At 37.3% G+C, this 22,202-nt stretch overlaps 1 protein-coding gene across 1 annotated transcript in view; it reads right to left on the bottom strand.

Moving 5' to 3' along the window:
• Nucleotides 1-612: 612 nt before the first annotated feature.
• Nucleotides 613-22,202, bottom strand: part of LOC130554632 (neurturin) — a 29,205-nt gene continuing 7,615 nt past the window's right edge. The window contains exons 3-4 of the mRNA XM_057334411.1: nucleotides 9,373-9,640; nucleotides 613-3,950 (exon numbers count right to left, since the gene is read on the bottom strand). Coding sequence (XP_057190394.1) covers nucleotides 3,496-3,950; nucleotides 9,373-9,616 — 699 coding nt within the window. The 5' untranslated portion in view covers nucleotides 9,617-9,640 and the 3' untranslated portion in view covers nucleotides 613-3,495. The remainder of the gene's footprint in view (nucleotides 3,951-9,372; nucleotides 9,641-22,202) is intronic.

Below are 22,202 nucleotides of genomic sequence, written 5' to 3' on the forward strand. Positions count from 1 at the left end.
TCTCGTTTTGAGGAAGACTAGGTTGTAGATCATTTTCTAAGGAATTATGTGTTATTTGTGTTATAACAACGTTTAGCTCACAAGTTATTGGTCCGGGAATCTACTCTGAACCGCTCCATTGTTAATGTACGGAGCGGGACAACAGGACTTTTGAATGTTTTGCGAGATAACGCAAATATGTTTGCGAGAGAATGCAAAAGTTTTGCGAGATAGCGCAAATGTTTGCGAGAGAACGCAAAAGCTTTAAAAAATATTTTTCTCTTCCCTTTCATACTTTTTCCACCCCATGTCCCTAAAAGGGCTCCGTAGGAAAGCTAAATTAGGTCCACTATAAAACAACAAAATATTTGTATTGCTTTTAATATTTTTAGTGCACAGGTGCATCTTCATTTATCTTTTTGTTTGACTGCCAAATGACTGTCTAGTCCTTACATCACCCTAAAGCTTCGTAAGCAAGCTCACCCAAGTTTTTTCCCATCAGAATTGAGTTCTTCTGTTTGTGTCCCGACATTGTGAATCAGCGCTCGACACATCTGGTGCTTGAGCGTAAACAGGAAAGAGAATTTAGAAACTCAGGAAAGACAAACAAGCAGCATTTTGTTTTAAGCTGGGTATGTTTATTCAGACTTTAGAAATTCCATTTGGCACAAGTGTGACATAATAAATAAGTTTCTGTCTCCCTCGCAACTGAAATATCTAAATATAAATGAAAAGAGCATTTTGCAATAAATACCGTTTATCCACAACACAGATGCATTGCATCGACATTTCTGCTGTTGGCGTGAAAAATCCAACATCGCCAAAGCTGGACGTCACGGACCGTTAAAAGCTGACATGGGAAACACACACACGCACATGCACACAAACTTTCATTCACATAATACTGACGCAATACTTATATGTTTACACAAGTCCTTTACACCACCTCAGAAAAAATTGTCACTTAACCCCATGTCTAATTTTTACATTTCAGGAGGGGGACACAAACTTTGGAACCGTTGTCTGCGTGTCGAAATGTGTTTTAATTGCTTGTCTTAAGTCGCTTTTATTTTTCAGTGCTTTTGTTCTTCAACGAAAAGGCTTGTCACAATTTTATTGCGCTATGTCAATACTGATTGTGTCTGTTTGAAGTGAGCGATCACGTTCTATATCCAGTTAGCAAGCTAAGACACTTACTAGGGCTCCGCTGTTGGCTAGGTGCCTTAAATTTCCAAAAACAAATTGAAGACAGATTGAAGTCTTAGTCTACAAGTTCGAATTTCCACAGGCCGAGATTTATTCGTTTACGCTTGACAGTGCGATAATATTGGGTCAATTTCATTGTCACTCGGTTGATCGATTTTACAATTTAGATGCATTTAGGACAAACCAAATTATGTTAATGTACTATTGAACTGAAATGGAATTGACCCATGTTAAATGACTGTATGCTTCTTTAGCTTTTACAGTAATTCTATTAGTGTTTAGGACTCGATGGATAGTGGCATGACTCTAATCTCATTTGTAGTTTTGTTCTTAAGTACCTCAGTTATACAATTAGACCTTTCTATGAGAATGAACAGCATGGTTATCTAAACTATCGTATTTATATTTAAAATCAGATTGACCGTTCTGGCTCATTCAACTCAGACTATACGAGTTTGTCTTGGAAAGAATTGCGTGATTCTGACAGGAATTAACACTTTGTACAGTTAAGACTGTGTGTTGTGTACAAATCCAAAGGAAATGAGCTGGAATTTAAACACAGGGATACATTTTAACAACATGCTTCCAAAATGAAAAGGGCTAAAATTGACACTTAATCCTGGATGTCTGAACAGTTTACTGTCGATTTAAAAATCTTTTTAGATTATTACAATGTTATCTGCATGATAACTGGTTAGCTGACGAGGAATGTTTTTTTTCTTTTGCATTAGAGTAGTGAGGTGCAAGATGTCTTGACAAATCTTTGTTCTATTGAGTTACTGTAGTTTTACTAATATTTTGAATTGTCTTATATTTGAGTTTTTAGCAGTTTTGTTATGTTCTTTTGCACTTCTATTTTTTATTTGTTCATTTTTATGCTGCTATAAAGATTACATTTTTTTTAGTTTGTATTTATTTTCAGTGAATACTTTTAGTGGCTCAACCTAAACTTGGTTCAGTTTATCGCTAAGGCAACATTTCCTTTAGTTCAAGTTTTTCTAATAATATGTGGGCCGAAATTTTATTTCATTTCAATAAACAGAAATGTTTCAATCATTTTAGTTTTTCTAAATTATAATAACATAACTAAAATGCGGGCGCTTTTGTGAGATTTACCCCTGATGTGCTTAAAAATTCCAGAAACCAACACACTGAAAACTCAAGTTTCATCTATAAAGAACAATGTAAGATCTTAAAAACCTTAAGTGACTACAAAGGCCAATTAACAAACGTCTATGTTAAAAATGAAAGAAAAGGAAAAGGGGTTAAAATGATTTTACTTAAAGGATAATAAATGTGTGATTTTGCTTTTAATCTGGATTTTTTAAACATAAGCATGATTGGGGTAATGGGAAAACTGGGTTTTAGGAAGCTCAGTTTAACTGGAGTTTAAAGTTGTGTATTTTTCTGTTGTGCACGTAAAGATGTAGGTACAGTAGAAGCGGTTTACAGTAATTGAAAGGAACGTTTGTTTTGACATGTTTGGCAAGACTTTAAAAACACATTTCAGGGATTGTTTCAGTGGTTATGTATGCTTAATGTGATAAGGTTGCTTTGCTTTATAAAATAGTTATCCTGAGACACTTCTAGAAAAAATCCTGTGATTCATGTTTCTCACTAGTGTAATCCAGATAGTGGGTGCGGTAGAGCTAGATTCCTTGCATGTACATTTGTAAGAAAGCAAACAATAGGAAAGTAAGAAATGAGGTAGTTTTTACAGCTGTGCTGCACTTCATACTTCAGTATTCAGCTTGGATTTATTACAAAATGGAGCTCTGTAGCTTTCTAACATGTGTGTATATATACGTATATAATTCTATCTTTGGTTAAGTACTATTTTATCTGTACTTGTTTGTGAAAGTTTCCAGTGGAAGGCAAGAGAAGTCCCCCGCCAGCTTTCGGTCCCATCAAATTAAACCAATAATCCGTTGTTGGTTAAAAAGTGACTTTGCCATATTTTAGTTTAGTATTAAACCAGCGTCCAATGCGCTGTGGTGCTCATCAATGCCCACTGAATAACATTTACTGTTAGATTTCCACCGTTACCAATGGCTTTAGGCCTTGTTTCTGTCTTCTGTTTTAAAGGGCATGCTTTCTGTAGATTTTATTTGTTCCATGTTGGCATACCAGACCCCTTTTAGTGTTTGTAAAAACTGCAATTTGCCCTTCGTTTTGGTTCCATGTGCGGTAACATTTTCCGAGGCTCCAATAGTTACAGAGGAATTCTGCGCAGCCGCAAGACCTTAAATATCCGCTGTTGCCATTGTAACGTACAAGCACACTTCCTGAACTTTTATAGTTACCGAAATGTCATACGCAACCACACGCTCTCGCAGATACGTTCTGAATGGTGTAGAATCTGTCCTTGTTATCAAAGAATGACATTTTCTTCTCAAACTTTATAGGTCGACAGCAAGGAGTGTACCGCGCCTTGTCTTTTTTTCCATTGTCCCGTCCTCGACGGCCTTTCTCGCTGGAGCCGTTGTTTAACTGCATGTGCTCCATCACAAAGTCGTAGTTGCGTCGCTCGTGTGTGCACTTGCCGCTGCAGTACCTGAAGCGCACGGTCTCGTCGCTCTCGTAACCGAGACCCAACTCACTCACGGTCAGCTCAATCTCGTGAAGAGAACACGGCTTCGGGCCTTTCCTCGCTCGCTTGGTCCTGCGGCCAGACTCGGTTCCCATTCCTCTTTCCTTTCTGTCCACCAGGGTTGCGATCATCTTCTGAAGTTCACCCTCAGTGAAGCTTTGGAAGAGGAGGGAGACTGGGGGAGAAAAACACAAAGAAAAATATGACTTAGGCCGAAAACATACTTTATACACACAGATATAATACTTGATCTTAGTTATAATTTAAGTATCAACTTCATCAACGATTTTCTAAAATTGTATTGAATGAATAAAAATGGATGCAAATGAGACATGTCTACATAGAGCAATAAACATAGAGCAATAGACATAGAGTAAATCTTTAAAAAATATATTGTATATCAAGGCTGTACGGTGTGACATACATGTTAAATAAATACATTTGCCATTGTAGCACTCGTGTGATACAGTTTTGCACGTGATTTAGACAGAGCCACTTGTTTGTGTGAGGTGTGTTTGTCGCGATGCTTGTTTTTGTGTGGTGTAAATCAATGATGCACCGCTATTTTAGTTGTTTTTGCTTTTGAAACTTGTTTTCCTGCGGCACCGAGTTTCCATGATGTGGAAACAGGGACGGAATAGCGGAGGCACGATCCGACTTTTTAAATATGTCATCTGCTTGTTTTGCGTGAATGTGAACGAGCTGTTTAACATATTACTACACGCGTGTGACGCTCGTGCATTTGTCGCATCTCACTGTATGAGGACAAGAACACATGAACTCCATCTCCAGCGCTGATCTGAGAGTTTATTTCATAAGCATTTCACTGTTAGAGAAAAGATATCGTCAACCATTCCTATGTCATTCAGAACCTGTATGATTGTAGAACACAAAAGAAGATATTTTGGTTTTGTGTTCATACAATGGAAGTCAATGAGGCTCAGTGTTTAAAATATCTTCTTTTGTGTTCTTCAGAAGAAAAAAACTCAGATTTGGAATGACATGAGGGTGAGTAAATGATGACAGAATTTTCATTTTTGGGTGAACTGTCTCTTTAAGGTCTATAAATCTGTAGAATTACAGTACCACGAAAAATGACTAATTCTGTCTTGGAAAGATTGTTATGAGAAATGTTGTTGAAATCTCTACTGTTCCGTTCCCAGAAGATAATTAATTTAATCTGATTGTGGTCTGGAATAATCACTTCCATTTTTAAAAAGATCCTATTTATTATTTGTTGTCCTTATGGGAAATGAAGACATGATTTCTCTTTAAAGCTATTAAAACAACTGTGAAGTGGTCACCCTGCCCTTTCTCCAGCAAGAGTCACAGTTGTGCTGATCAAGATCACATCCATGCTTAAGATGGTTTTTAAGCATTTTTTCTCTGACCTTTCAAGTGTGTTTTATGTAAGACGAGAGCTGCTCTGCTTTTCTTTGCGGTACAGTGTTTACAACTCTCAGCTACTTAGCTACGTTTTGGAAAAATGCTTAAGTTTATTTACAATATGTACAAACTGTTTATGTAACCATTTCTTCGTGTCTAGAGAAGAACAGGGATAAATATTAATGCCTCGGCAAATATCTATGCAAAGCTAGTTTCACAGTCGCTAAGGTGTGCTAAGTTTGTTTAAAGTCCCCATGAAATCAAAATAAAAGTTTTTTTGGCTTTCAGTATGAATTTGTTATATAAACTATGATCTATAAACTATTGTGCCTCAAACATTGATAACATTTAGAAGATACAAGCATTCAAAATTTACAGATTATCCACTAAAACAGACCTTTACCAAAAAAATTTTTTGGTAAAGGTCATAAGAATTCATATCAATTGGCCAAAATTAGCCACCTAGTAAAATAGTTACGTTTTTGCTGTAAGATTGTGTTGGTATTTCTGCTAACCATCAGGCTGTGAGGCAAACAAAACAATATTGGCTATTTTAAAAGAGGGAGGAGTCACTCAATATGTCCCTCCCTAACTTCCTGTTTCATCATACAAAGCTGCACATTTCAAGACACACGGGCCGTTTCTCAGTATGCATCCTTGTCTGTACTTGTGTCCTTGTGGACTTGTGAAACGTCATCAGAAGCAGCCTAAGTACTGTTCCAAATCAAAGTTCACATCTAGGTACAGTTCAAATCCCTGGATGTGTTCTTGCTCCGCCCCTTTTATCGAGGTTGCATAGGGAGGTGACTTGTGCAGACTTGATACGGGCCATAACCCAAAATTCAGTTCGCTCCAACTGATGTTCCGTAATGGCGGAAGAGAGAAAGCACAACTGTAAGTAATACATTTGGAAATACTATTGTTATTATGTCACGAAATGTAGTTTTTGAGGCGAGAATATAGATGTTTAGACTTCAAATCTGGCATTGAATTATAAGGTTAGCCACTATTGGAAAATTTCTTCAGACGATTTCGGAGGTGGGAGATCCCGGGTAATCAGTGCTTATTTATCTGCCGAGGCCAGCCTTACCTCGGCAAGTGCTCCTGAAATATACTGCTGCCAATATGCACTTTTCACATGACGTCACGCATCTTCTGTTCTGCCGTGAAGCAGTGTATCATTACTTCCGCTAGCACTCCAGTTCATAAGGTGGCGGTAATGCACCTATAAGCTGGTTTGCCAACTGCCAGTAAAACTCAAGAAGAAGTTACTTCCGCTAGCACCTCAGAATGGAGTTTACCAAGTCCGTTGCACATCTGCCACAAATACAGCTAGATGATGTACAACGTTGTGACAAGCAGAGCGGGACGAGAGAGATGCGGCGCAGTTCCCTCACGGCCCTCTGCTTGTCACAAACGTCTTTCAGACAAATTTTTGCTAACGACAAGATCAAAGCTAGAGAAAGGATACAAATTCTTCGTTGAACAGTACCTGTTTGATTATGAAGGTAAGTGTTTTGTTTCCTTTTTGTGTTAGCGAAGGTGCTAGGATAAGTACTTGAATACGTGTTCTGTCAGTTTTTTTTCACTGTTGTTAAATTCCAGCGCGACGGCAAAACGGAAGTTCTTCTTCTTCTTGTTTGTTGCAAGACGGATGTTATGATACACTGCTTTGTGAAAAGGCGGAAGTGACGTCATTGTGAAAAGGGCCTATAGCGTTGTTGTAATGGTTCCATTTTGATTGATTGATTCATTTACTTATTTCACTTTCCTTTTTTTCTGTGTCTAATATTTCCTCGTAACGTCCAACACTTTCCCACCACCGTCTTTCCCGCTTTTTTATTTGAATTGAAAGGAGAAGAGTCCGTTGTTTGATATTCAATTTTATTTCAAACGAAATTAATATAATCAGAGTAGGCAAATATTGCCTGAACCACATATTAATGTTTAATAGTTTTAAAATACAAAAGAGGCAGCTGTATAATATCGTATTACACACGTTTTGCTAATTACATTTAATATGTACATTAAAAATAAAAAACGAAAAGATATACAATGACGCTGATTGAAGCATGAGGTGCTGAGCTGCGCTATCAAGTACGCTGCTGTTCCATTTGTAAAATAACTGGACTTGCCTCCTTGCGTCTTCGGGAGTTCATTCTTCTGAGTCGAACTTGCCACGTCCGATCTATGAAGATATTTCAGTAGCAAAACTTGAGAGCATGTAGATTTTAATTTGTAAACTTGTAAAGTATTTGTACCTGTACACTAAAATGTACACTCAAAGCCCCAATGTGAAAACTTGTAAAATAAAAAACTGAAGTTGAATGTTGAGATTTGCACTCATGGACAAAACTCACAAATCTGTCTTCTGAATTTGAAGTTGCAGAAAAATTGTCACAAATTCACATTGGGGGTGTGAGTGTACATTTTAGTATACAGGTAGGCTACAAATACTTACTTTACAAGTTCACAAATTAAAATCAACATGCTCTCAAGTTTTGCTACTGAAATATCTTCATACAGATCTTGGAAGGACGCAAGTCCGGACTCTGCGAACTTGGTATTGAGAAGCAGCCACGAGCTGCGTCTCGGTTTGAAGGCTACATTCTCAGGAGGTCGCATTTGTCGACGTCATCGAGGTTGTCTCATTTCAGACGTTATCATTGCAGTTTCATTCTTACCTTGAAATGTAACGGTTGCTTCTCTGAAATAAAACCCAAAATAATAAACCTCGATGACGTATGCCCCAGACAAATGCGACCTCCGGAGGGCGCAGCCTTCGAATTGAGACGCAGCTTTCAAGTGTCTTGTTTTTCAGTTTCTAGTGTTGCGGTCGGTTGCCATGCAGTTGCTAAGGTATTTCTGTTTTTAGTCTGCTGTCATTCAACCCCAAGTGATGATATTCTGGTTTCTTGTGTGCCTCAGGTTTTTTTGTAATGTAAATTACAAGAAGCTGGCTGTCTGGTGCAGTCTTAACAACCTGGAACTTAACACGCTTAAATCTGTGGAGATGATCATGGACTTCAGGGGAAAGCCCCCTGTTCTCCCCAAACTCACCATCATGAACAGCACTGTGACTGCAGTGGAGTCATTCAGATTCCTGGGCACCACAATTTCTCAGGATCTGAAGTGGGACACTCACATTGACTCTATTGTTAAAAAGGCCCAGCAGAGGCTGTACTTCCTTCGCCAGCTGAGGAAGTTCAACCTGCCACAGGAGTTGCTGAGACAGTTCTACTCTGCCATCATCGAATCCATCCTCTGCACTTCTATAACTGTCTGGTTCAGCTCAGCTACCAAATCTGATCTCAGAAGACTACGGAGGGTAGTCCAGACTGCTGAGCGTATCATTGCACAACCATCCCCACTCTCCAAGAACTGTACTCATCCAGAATGAGCAAAAGGGCTGGTAAAATCACTCTGGACCCCTCACACCCAGCACACTCCCCTTTTCAACTGTTACTCCCTTTTAGTCTGGTCGATGCTACAGAACACTGAGCACCAGAACGACCAGACACAGGAACAGTTTCTTACCTCAGGCAATCCATTTTATGAACACTTGACATTAAACGCGGAACACATAACTCTATTTTACATTAATTATTCACCAAATTTGCACATATCAGACCTGTACATACATAATTGTCTATATTGTATATTGTGTTTTTGCTGTTTTGTACATTGCCTATTTCTATATTATTGTATATTATTATTATTATTTTTTTTATCATCTGTGTTCTGTCCTGTTGCTGTCTTTCTGTTGCACTGTGGAGCTTCTGTCACTATAACAAATTCCTCGTATGTGAAACATACTTGGCCAATAAAGCTCATTCTATTCTATTCTATTCTATTCTATTCTATTCTACCCAGTAATGTTTGTTTTGCTTTGGTATTCAATCGCAACTCTTAGTGCAACTTTAAACATTCCTCAAACGTAACCCTTATGAGTGAACTTATGTGATGGAACATGTTAAATCTGTCTCTCGCTGTTCTTTATCATAACAAAAACACTTTTCAGCACATCAAAAACCCCGACTATGAAGTTGAAAGACTTTAGTTTGTTCGTGTGATAAAGGCTGTTGAGATGTGGAGTATAAACACACCAGCGACTGTAGAAAGACATTAAATCCTGCCGTCAGTCCGCTCTGACACTACCTGATCCATGCCAGCGCTGCCGCTAAGTAAACAGAAAAATGTGTTTGTCTTACACTCGGAGAGAATAGAGCTCATGTCCTCAGTAGCTCTGACAGGCCGTCGTGGTGCTGGCTTCCTCGCTGAGCTTGATGATGATGATGAAGAATGGAATGTTATGGCTGGTGGAGGTAAAGATGATGAAAGCCCTAAGGTCTTTGGGTAGGAATGCCCGTTGGGTAATGTGGTTCTCATAAGCAAGAGGAAAAACGAGGCACCCAATAGGATAAAGGTGAGGGCGACCTCTTTCCATGCCCTCATCTTACAGCGTGGAGCATTGAAACTCTGAAAAACAACAAACAAATGATCAAAATAGTAGTTTCTGACTGATGAAATGGCTCATAGCTGTACACGTCTGCTGTTAAAATGAAAAGAAAACAATGTCCAAATCTTTTGTTGTCGACTTAAAAGATCGCAAGACCATACAGTGTTTTGGCACATAACTTAATTCTAACACTTGAAAACCATGATAAAATAAAGTGGAATAAACAAAAATATGACCCAGAGCAGGGGCGTCGCTAGACCCCTTTTACTTTTGATGTAATTAAACTAAATACTCTGTGTAACACATGTGTGTGCAATGGTGGAATTGACATCAAAATTCAAAGTCTAACCTTAAAATCCCTGCTTTAATGTATGATTCTCACATTTGTAATACTTTAGTCAGTTAAAACTACTTTATGCAGTTTAATATTATTTATTTGAATGAATTAAAAGAGCCGTTTCATGTCTATCCTTGAATCACTTAACTAATCAAGGTTGATATAGGATATAGAAAGTAATTAGTAATAAGTAACTAAATACTTTTTGGAGAGAGTATTTTGTACAGTAATCTAATTACACTATTGAATATGTAATTAGTAACTAGTAATTAATTACTTTTTCAGAGTAACCCAACACTGGTAGTAACCTAATTCACGCTTGTAAAAGCGACGCAGTCCGAAAATACAAAATCGTGCCGCACTTTCGCGCAGAAATCCATGTTTCCTTACAAAAACTGCAGCACGCAGCGTGCACACAGTCAGGTCTTAGACATTAGAGGAAAATGTCTCAGGAAAACCTTTGTCAAGTCTGTAAAATTGCATTGTTGCTTAGAAAAACATTTGTGTTCTGTATTTTCAGAAATGAAATTTGAGAGAACTGAGATATCTATATGTGACCCTGGACAACAAAACCAGTCTTATGGGTCAATTTTTCAAAATTTTTACATAATCTGAAAGCTGAATAAATAAACTTTCTATAGATATATGAGTTGTTAGAATAGGACAATATCTGGCTGAGATACAACCGTTTAAAACTCTGGAATCTGAGAGCGCAAAAAAAATCAAAATATTGAGAAAATTGCCTTTGAAGTTGTTAATCAGGGGCACTGTGGCAGACCATCCACTCACAAAAATAAAGTTTTTATATATTTAAGGTAGGAAATTTACAAAATATCTTCATGGAACATGATCTTTACTTAATATCCTAATGATTTTTGGCATAAAAGAAAAATCGATAATTTTGACCCACACAATGTATTTTTGTCTTTTACTAAAAATGTTCCCGTGCTACTTAAGACTGGTTTTGTGATCCAGGGTCACATATGCTATTATAGGCAGTACAGTTTAATGCAGTACAGTTGGTTCAAAAAAATGAAACTGTTTGGAATATTGTTTTAAAATATTGTTTTTTAAGATAAAATATGCTCTTTATATTAGTTGTAGCTATTAGATGACTGGTTTCTTGAAACATTGTAGGCTAATTGTAAATTCTTGAAAAGTTGTAATTATGGATTGTTATCATTGTGTAATGTAGAATGAATGCAGATGTGCACGAAAAAATTTAATTATTTCCATACAGTGCATGCAACCATGTTAATAAAGTTTATGTTAACTATGTTGAAGATACTTAAATATTTTTAAATACATAATGTTTACCTTCCCCAGTATTGTTGCACTATAGAAATAGTGGTTTAAGCAAGGAAAGTGTGTATAGTGCAACGTGTTGCATACTTCTTGGTTTTTAAGAAAAAAGTGATAGAAAAAGTCATAGGGCCTGTGCCCCAGTAGAGCTTTAGGTCTAGCAACGCCCCTGACCCAGAGTATGCTAAATACAGAACATTTTATTGCTCCGAGAGTTCTCAGTTGTGTTTCATATAAGTCTCTAAAATTTCTAGAAGAAATTAAAACAGAAACAAATAAGAGCGTAATTGTTGAAACACATGAAGAGTCTGGAGGTGTAAAATGAATGTAGATTGTAGAGGTAAAATAATCTTATTTCGGTTGTGTGATTTTTCTTAAAAGAACTGACATGAGCATCACTTTATCAGTAGTATAAATGTATTGAACGGCATTAGTTGGTGATCTGTAAAAACGGTGAGTGAATGTTTTTGGATGTTCAGGTATGCATGTTTATTTAACTATGCAGCGTAGCAAACAGGTCTTAGATGGAAACTTGTGGATGTTTATTTTAAATACGGCTTTTCCAGAGATTTTATCACAGTGTGAAAGATTCCTTCACATTAATTGAAAGCTTCTAGTGAACTGAACAAGAGTTCTGAAGTTTTGAAGTTTAGCCATCATTTACTCGCCCTCATTGTTCTGAACCCTTGTGTATTTTTTTTAGAAACACAAAATAAGAAGGTTTGAATTGTCACGATTATTAAATAATCGTCCCATTGCGATTGTTTGACCTCATCGCGATGGTTTCAGATCATCGCAATTACTGCACATCTCTATAGAAGACACTAGGGGGAGCTGTAGTGTATCTGCATATTGCATATTTTATTGTATATATTGTAACTAAAGCATGGTAATACTTGTAAAATGTACCACCACAACACAATCACTTAAAAAAAAAAACTAAAGCATATACCATAAAAATAACTTGCAGTACAATTTCATATTATTTCAATGTGAAAACCAGTCTACCAAAACCTCATTAACATAGAAGTAAACTTTTATTGTAGTCTTGCAAGTGAGAAAAAAACAGACTAGAAGCGTTTCTATGACTGACAGCATTTTAATGGTGGCTTCAATTCACTCCTGATCAATTTACTTAATTTACAAGTATTTGGCGGTTGTATTATTGACAGGTAAAAGCCTAAACCTTAAAGGCGGGGTAACCGATTTCCGAATTACGCTTCAGACAGCTGAGTCGGGCCGAGATCCAAAACAACCTTGTAGCCGATCAGCAGTAAGGTGCACAGGACGGACATTAGCCGAGCCGAGCGCTGACGAAAGCGACACATGAAGGTAATGGGGTGTGTTTGTTTTGGTGATTTGAACATCAACAACGGCTAAGAGAAATCGGACACCCCGCCTTTAAGTATGATTACCCAATTTTTTCTAAGAAAAAGAACATAGTCTTTATATTCAGAACAATATGGTCGTTTTAAAGCTGAATAAAAAATGTATGAGAATTAAAAGTCAAAGCTCTAAAACAGACAATTAATAGTCATAATCGCAATGATTTATTAGACAATTAATCCTCAGCCAAATTTCATAATCGCGACAGCCCTAGTTTGAATTTCTACTTTCTGCACAACAAATGTGTTAGATTGGTCAAACAGCCAAGAAAAAACTTTTATGTTAAAAAACATAAAAGTTTCATAAAAAGTTCCAGTGTTGGACTTTTGGATTTCTACCTCACACAAAGAATTATACCCAGGGGTCGTACAGTATACACTATGATTGTGTTTTTGTGTCCTTTGGCTGTCCACATTTGTTGTGTAAGCATACCAGCTCAGCGTCTTTCGTGTTTGGAGGAACTATTCTTTAAAAATTGAAGCGTGCAAATGATATGCACTTATGAGCTTACGGGCAGACTGTACTTTCTGTGGTCTAAATAGCATACTTGGCATACTTGGCAGAGCGCATGGACCTCTGCGTGGCCTAATACTCTTAAGTATAGTACAATACAAGCTAAAGAATTACTGTCTGTGCGAAACCGTTAAAGATTGGCGTGTTTGCGCAATATGAATGCATTGAGGTTCTCTCTCTCAGGGTGCGAACGCTTCTACGTATTGTCGTCTCTTCCTAATTGAACCGTCATCTTTATGAAGGTGTGGAACATCCGCCTGGGTGGAGACCTGACATCAATGTACACAAGCAAGTCCAAACGATTAGTCTTATATTTCCTGAGGGGGAAGCTTTGTGTGCTGAGATGTTCCAGTCAATGGGAGCATATTTGTAATGGTAAACAGACCTCCATCACTCTTGACATGAAGGGGCGGAGTTAACAGAAAACAGGTAATCGCTCACTAATATGCAGGCCTGGACGCAATCGACGGAAATTTTCTGCATTTTTTCCATGCTGATGCAGAAGTTGAGATTAGTGGGCTATTATTGGTCATTGAAAGCTTTATAAAGATATTTCATTATTATTTCATATTAGGGGTGTGACGATGCACTCGGCTCACACTTACAAATACAATACGTCATACTGGGTTCATGCAAATGTTGTGTTATACACAGGACATGTGAACATATTTTTCTTTCACCCTCTCAATAGCCCACGTTTTTCACCTCTGATGAATTTCTTCTCGTGTTGTTTTTGCATTTAAGCATTTTTTCCTGATTCCATTTTTTATCAGTCGCTACTGTTTTACACAGTGGGAAATGAGGGGGAAAACTCTTGCACGGGTCAGGAAATGGCTGATGGGTAACGTCTAAGGACAAAAACAGACAGGGTGCTAGAAATGTTTTGCCAGACTGGTCTTAATGGGTCATGTGGGACTAGGGTGACCACCTTGTACCGCACAGCATTTTCAAAATGTCCCACATTTTCATCAGTCTGTTGGTTTTTAGTTGTCACATTAAGAAAACACGTTATTTAACCCGAAATGCACACGAGACGCTTGTTTGCACCATTGTTTATTTAAGTATTTAACAGCGCTGTGTCAAAAACAGCAACCCGGCGCACACCAGTGTCCAACGAGCTCATACAAACGCAACAATTTTTTTTAAGTCTGACTTTTATCCAGTAGATGAGTAGACGTGAATTCGGTCATCAAGAGGCTGCGACATCCGTCAATCAAACTGTAGATCGGGTGGCGATCCCTACCACGTCAGCTTGCTGGGTAAGTCACTAAAACATCCTAAACAGTGTGGCTTTGAAACTGTGTTTAAAGGTTGTGGTTAGCGTATTCAAATTAATACATTGATTGTATTTACTCATTAAAAAATAACCATCATCAAGAATAATGTAAATATAAAAGATTTTGGTGGAAAAATTCATGCATGTTATGAAAGTAATGGCATAATCTAATAATGGATAAAGATCTTAAAAGTGACCTGGATTCATTTCCCACCTCATTTTACAGGCAAACACCCTTATATATCGGTGAGATCAATGTTCATCTCTATAAAGGGAGTACATTGTCTTTAACTAATTATAAAATAGATTTAATATTCAGTTTCTTGATGAGTTTATCGAGCTATTGGAAATTGTGATATTTTTAGATGTGTTTCAGAGTATGTAGGCTATCTCCTCTGCTGTGTGTTTTGGATGCTATATTATCTCTCACACAGTTTCACCACAAAAACAAATCAGATTTGGCACATCTCACTGAACGTCCTGCTGTCCTGGCCAAAATCCTTATAAAACATTGTATCATTATGACAGTATAGTGAGGTTTTCCTGAAATGCAGCTGAAATGTTTTCTACATTCATAATGAGGTAATGTCTGTCGTTGGATAATTAATTATAATGAAAGTTGCATTACCTCATTCGACTTATTTAATTATTTTAATTGATGGATGAAACCAGAAGATAACATTGCTTACAGCGTCTATTTTATAATAGCCCTTGTAAAATAAGCAATAGAGCAATAAGCATCGCATCAGTTTTTTGTATTAATGTGGTAGTTATAAAGTTAGGAGAATTAATATTATTAGTTGTTGAAAGTAGTTTTATTGGGATTTTTTTGTTAATACATTTAATTACTTATTGAACATTTGTTTCTTTTATAATAAAGCAATAAGCCCCAAGAAGCAGTGGGTTACAGTGCATTTTATAACAGCTAAGGGCGTTGTGGCACGATGCGAAGTGGAGTTATTCCATATGCGTAGCAAGGTTTCATAAAATAAAGTAAATAAAGTGATATTTAGGCTATGTAAGGTAGTCAGCCGTTATAAATTGGGGGATTTTATAACGGCTTAGAACTCGGCTCAGCCAATCACAATCAAGGACCAGAACTGACCGTTTTATAATACTATATAATTGAGGGTTAAACTGTGGGTTTATGGGTAGTTTTCATTGCTTTATTCTTGAATAGGCCACTTAATGCACATCACATTTTTTTGTACTTCTTCGCCTGCTTTAGATGTTACGACATAGGGTTTTCTGCACATTGCTGGACCAACTCATAAAATCATCAGAAGTCTAAGAAAAAGTTCTTCCTTACCTTGACTTGTTAAGCTTTCAGCTATTTTTATTGGAAACCCACTGAAATTCAGACAGCCAAATGCGTTCAGATATATAGGAGCACACAGTTATAGCAATAAGCTTTCCTGATACTGCTGCGGTTTGTGAAGGCCTGTATCCATTAACACTTCTGATGTGTCATTCGTGTAATCAGTGGACTAATAATCAAACAGCGATTTGAGTTTTCAGAGACAGACGTTTGATTTATTGCCCTGTCGAGGTGAATAGCTGCCACCCGTGTGGATTATGAAACGTGTTTTATACTCACTACTGAGTTTGACAGTTGCAGCTCGTGTGATGAATGATGGATAGTTGTTATATTATGACGTCAGTGATGATTGATTGGTGTATTAAGTGTTAGGTCTACCTCTTCATTTTGATTTATTTATTTTGAACTCCACTGATCGGATTGGACGGGTGTTATGAAGCACGTACAGTAATACACATCTTACAAGACAGCAAAAAATATTACTATTATCTTTCCTAAATATATGTGAGTGATGCTTGCCTCATGCAAAATTATATTAGGATGTTGTGGGTTGTTGCCAGGATGCTATAATTCAATGAGGTTGATATTGTGATCTGAATGGTTTTAGTGTGTTGCTAAGGTGTTTGAAGTGGATAATGTAAGATTAATGTTATACTTAGGTTAGGGGTTAGGATTATGATCAATAATAATGAGATTTCCCATTAATGCTAAGTTCTCCTTTTTACTTAAATTCTTGTGCTGTATCAGTTTTACTAGGACTGTGCATTATCTGCGTCAATTATAATGAACGTGTTATGGAACATTAACGTGATTACACATTTTTAACGCATTTAACGCACCCACCCCGCCCAAGTAGGTCATCTTACATTTCATACAGTTGACTGGTGACAAATATGATGCTGGTAACAACTTACTGCGTGATATAACATACAGAATACTGTCAGAAAGAACCTAAAATTAAAGATATCTGTGCAAAAATGACCCTGAATGAGCTTTTGTTACACAAGTGCAATATCATAGCATTGCTATTTTTGTCCAGAAAACTACGAGTGCACATGTCATGTTGATTTTATACAACAGTTAATTAAATAAGAAATTCATTTTAAGATATATTTGATAGACAACATTGTCTGTTTTCCTAACTTTTCAATGAAAAATTACCTAGAAAGCCTCAGGAGAAGTGTCTCTGAGGAACATGGTTTCTCAAAGCATGGTTTCGTTTCTAAATGAATACGTTTCTTGAGCGAATCAATTGGGTGAATCAACTAATCAGTGGCTCATTCATAAAGAGTCATTTACAGCATTCCTGAATGATTTCAGTGAATCTAATGAATTAATGACATTTACTTTTAATTCTTCAAAGAATTTTTACAGTATTAAAATAAAAAAGTTAAATAACAAAAATACGAATAAATTGGTGATAGTTTTCCCCCCCAAAATCTGCGTATTTACATTCACTTACCCTTATTTATTAGATATTTCTTAAGAATGTTAGTACCAAACTGTTTTTGTCTTTAATTATAATTCAGCTTCTGAAAAAAAAATTAGACAGATTGTTTAGCAAGAAATTCCATATTATCATGTCGTCTGTCTTATGAACTGTGACAGATACTTTGAGAAGCGTGCGTTTCCTTAATGTGCAGTATGACAGGATGGAATATTTCAGAATAAACAGACATTGTGTCATTTGGCATCACGGCAGCTATTGATGCCAGCTTTAGTTGTTCTGCCAGTCCAGTGCCCCGCTCTGTAACAAATATTAGTGTTTACCACATCATTAAATGTAATTAGGGTGTGATGTAGGGCCGGATGCTGTGGCGTGCAAAGGTACTGTAGAAGCGTGACAGCCGGTATTTTGCTATAGCAGCAGATATATATTTGTAGGGCTATTAATGGGAAGAACGACTTGACCTTATTTACATGTTAAACAGAGAACAAAGGGACCATGCAGAAGGGGTGTGGCATTAGTCAAGGAAGACCTTGTAATTAAATGCCTGTTTTAAACTCTACTTGAGTCGTTCTTTATAGTTTCCGAGCATTAGTAAATATTTTAAAATGAATCTGGCTTATCCAGAGAGTTGTAATATTGCTTTTGGGCTGTTTTTGCAGTAATGATCTTATCTTTTGGTTTGTGTCCATTAAGCACTAAATAAGTAAAGCATTCAATTTACTGGGTTTTCCAAAAATAGATGTTACCACATGGATATTTAATACACAAATATTTATTGCAAGCATTACTGTATTATCAAATGGACTGTTACTGAGGTACAAGATTTTGTTCATAGATTGTACCGCTAATAATATATTTTCTATTTCTGGTTAAAATGCAATCAAATGCATATGCTAAAAGTAAAGTCATATATATATAGATAAAGTGTGAGCACCTAAAGACGGCTGTCATTAAAACATTAGCAGTCTGCGTGGGGGGCTTATACTGGTTTGGTCCATCATATGGGCAGGTAAACTGTGTCTGGTTGACAGAAGGGGGGTCAGGAACACACTCTAAAGATCAGGCTGGGATTAGCACTAATGCGACTTGCTTTATCTAGCATCACGTGGGTTAACACCTGGGATTGGCTCGCGGGTGTGGAAATAGCCATCCTGGCTAAATTTACTGTCGTCTCATCCATTGGATTCACGCACACGCTAGCATTAAAAAAAAAAAACTCGATACTCACACCAAATACTGAAGAACAATTACAGCTTGACATAAAATTAGGATTTGTTGTAATGACCTGGCTAACACAGCTATACCATATAGTCTGCACTGTATAGATAGGCGTACTTGGTATAAAATCTATACACACAGCATCTGAACACACACAACCCTGTTTGATATAGAATCTAAACAGACAGAGCTATGGTTGATACAGAATCTATATACACATGCATGATATAGAATCTGTATAGGCACAGCTATGGTTGATTTAGAATCTATACATACACAGCTATGGCTGATATATAATCTTTATACACACAGCTATGGTTGATATACTATTTATATAGGCTACACACTTATGCTTAATATAGAATCTATACTCAACCATGCTTGAAATATAATCTTAATACACACCGATATGCATGATATATAATGTATACACAGCATAGAAAAATTTGTCACAATTTTCCCCAAGAATTCACACATTTTCAGTCATTGATATTCCAAAGCGAATGTATTTTAATGTTGAGTTTTAGTACACAAAGCACCTGTGTATTTGCTTGCTGAGGTGTGTGTAATTTTGTAGTGTTTTTTATAGACAGTGTTGTTTGCATTCTGGGCTTCAAAATGAAAAAATAAATCATTCGTTCCACTCCGAGCAGAATCAGCATTTTAACGTTTCTGTTTTTGTGTTTCTTCTGAAGTATTTTGTTCCAAAAATGGTTTACAAAAAATACCGGTTAATAACGTTTTTTTAGTTTGGCCTATGCATTGTACAAATAGAAAGCCTAAAAATACACATTTTTACTTTGTGTTTAAATGTTTTTTTAATTTACAGTAAAGCTATTAAACATACCTCCGTACATTTGGTTGATGTTGGCGTTGTTTAAAACAAAGTGTGTTCTGGGGTTGGCATTTACAGATGTCTTGCGTAATAATTTGCCATCAGAGCGCGGTAATTTCAAAGTTCATTCATGTTCACTTGCACATCATTGTGTGTACATAAACGAAAGACATACGAAAGGCCTTTGTACACCTGGTCACTTTATGCGTCCTCTGATCGGATAGCTTTAAGTCTTTTTAAAACTGTTCCATTTACACTTAGCTTTATAAGCATGATATGAATCATATATTCTATTCCCACGCAAAATGCAAAAACATTATTCAGTATTAACTCATTCTTCAGTCTGCCGTTTACATGTCACGTCTAAAAGTATGGGGTTCCATCTATGCCAAAAAAGTGTTGACTGCTTTATGCCTTGTACTATACATTGTCTTTGTCTACGGTCATTGCCTACTTGTTCAGGTAAGTCAGTATATGTTGTCGTCTTAATTTGTCATCCTGCTGTCCTTTTCTCTGTCTTTCTACTGTCATCCTTATTGTTATTTTGTTCTGTCATCTTTACGGTTGTCCTGTTCTGTAGTCGTCCGTCTATGTTGTCCAACATGTCTTCCTCCCTGTCGTCCTCCCTGTCTTCCTCCATGTCATCTGTATACAGTATGTCGTCCTCCATGTCACCTGTATGTGTCGTCCTCCATGTCGCCTGTATATGCCGTCCTCCATTTCATCTGTATATGTTGTCCTCCAGGTCATCTGTATATGTCTTCTGTATACAGTATGTCGCCCGCAGCTAGGGCTGGGCGATATGGCAAAAAAGTAAACTCGATAGTTTTTTTCTATATTGATCGATAACGATATTTATTTCGATATATATTTAATTAAAAAACTGTATTTAAAAGAATCTATTTTAAATACAGTTTATTAACAAAAGTTAACCTTTAACCAGTTAAAATTCAACTAAATGAATGCACTGTTGCAACACAGAGGATATTAGGCCATAAACAACATGTACCAGTTCATTCAGTCTCATTTTGATTCAATTGACTCGTTAAGTAAAGGGAGGTGTTCATTCAGTACATTCAACCAATGAAAGGACTCCATTACTGTGTACATTCGAACGCTATTGGCTCAGCACCTGCGCACATACATAACGCTGCAATAATGTCTGGCTCGAGTAGTGGGATTCATTCAATGCATTCAGTGAACCTTAGTCTATCAAAAAGACATCTCACATAAACTGTAGTACATTTCTTTAATCATGCAGGCATCTTACATACAAGGTTCAATATTTTAATGTGCACACAAACTCACTTCATTACATCTCTGATCTGTACAGGGCAGCGCTGGTTTGTTTCATATGCACCAGCTCATGTTAGCAGATATTGTTAACGATGGATACAAAAACGTTTGTGCTTGAGTTTCGAAGTAACTTGCAATTGCACCTCAAGTTTGTTTTGTTTAACCGGCGATTGCAAAAAAAAAATAAGACACTTGATAAACCGCATGATGACAACTCGAGGTTAGTTTCACCTTTGTTTCCGCTTCCAGTCATGTTTTCCTCCTCATGTTGAGTTTTCTTTGACAAGTGCAGTATGAAATGGACTTTGTACTTTGACGCGCAAAATAAAAGCTGCACGCTGACTGACTGTTGTTGCGTTTATTTCTGCGTTCTGTTAGACTGTAAGATTAATCCATATCAAGTCAAAATGCCAATAGCTTATCATCGTTTTTGAAATACATTCTATCACGATTCGATATGATATCGTTTATCGGCACAGCCCTACCCGCAGCCATATCACCCTATAGCCCAAGACTGGTTTCCCACTGGAGCTAAGCAGGGCTGAGCGTGGTCAATACCTGGATGGGAGACCTGCTGGGAAAACTAGGTTGCTGGAAGAGGTGTTAGTGAGGCCAGCAGGGGGTGCTCACCCTGTGGTCTGTGTGGGTCCTAATGCCCCAGTATAGTGACGGGAAACTCTACTGTCAAAAAGCACCGTCCTTCGGATGAGAAGTTAAACCGAGGTCCTGACTCTCTGTGGTCATTAAAAATCCCAGGATGTCCTTCGATTAAGAGTTGGGGTGTATCCCGATATCCTGGCCAAATTTGCCCATTCGCCTCTAAACATCATGGCCTCCTAATCATCCCCATGTATACCAATTGGCTTGGTTAAAAAACTGTCTCTTCTCCACCAATAAGCTGGTGTGTGGTGGGTGTTCTGGTGCAATATGGCTGCCGTCGCATCATCCAGGTGGATGCTGCACATTGGTGGTGGTGGAGGAGATTCCCCCTTTCCATGTAAATGCGCTTTGAGTGCCCAGGCAGAAAAGCGCTATATAAATGTAATGAATTATTATTATTATTATTATATACAGTCGAGAGTAAAGACAACAGAACAGGACAACCGTAAAGATGACAGAACAAAATGACAATAAGGATGACAATAGAAAAGACAAAGGATGACAAATTAAGACGACGTCAAGAGACAACATACACGTCAATATATACTGATTTACCTGAACAAGTAGGCAATGACCGTAGACAAAGATAAATGTATAGTACAAGGCATAAAGCAGTCGAAACTTTTTTGGCACAAATGGAACCCCATATAAAAGAACACAGGAAAAACGCACGTCGCACCGTTTTCTCCTACTTGCCGAAGTGATGCGCTCCTGTGGTGTCTGCCGATGAAAAGCAATCATGAACTGTTAGCTTATGAAAATTATAAACTATATCAAGCACTAAAATTCTCTTGCAGTAGCTATGCTATTAGCTTCATTTATGCTATCATCTGTTCATCTTTGCTGAGCTTCGTCTACACTGAACTTCATCTCGGGAAAAACGAGAACGTCACAACGCATGAGTGTCGCGTCCGCATTTCTTCCATTGTGAGCGTGATCATCGTGTATACAGTATACTTAAAACAACGAACTTGAGCTGAGAGGAGGAGTA

Source organism: Triplophysa rosa, linkage group LG5, assembly GCF_024868665.1.
Source record: "Triplophysa rosa linkage group LG5, Trosa_1v2, whole genome shotgun sequence".
Lineage (NCBI taxonomy): Eukaryota > Metazoa > Chordata > Actinopteri > Cypriniformes > Nemacheilidae > Triplophysa > Triplophysa rosa.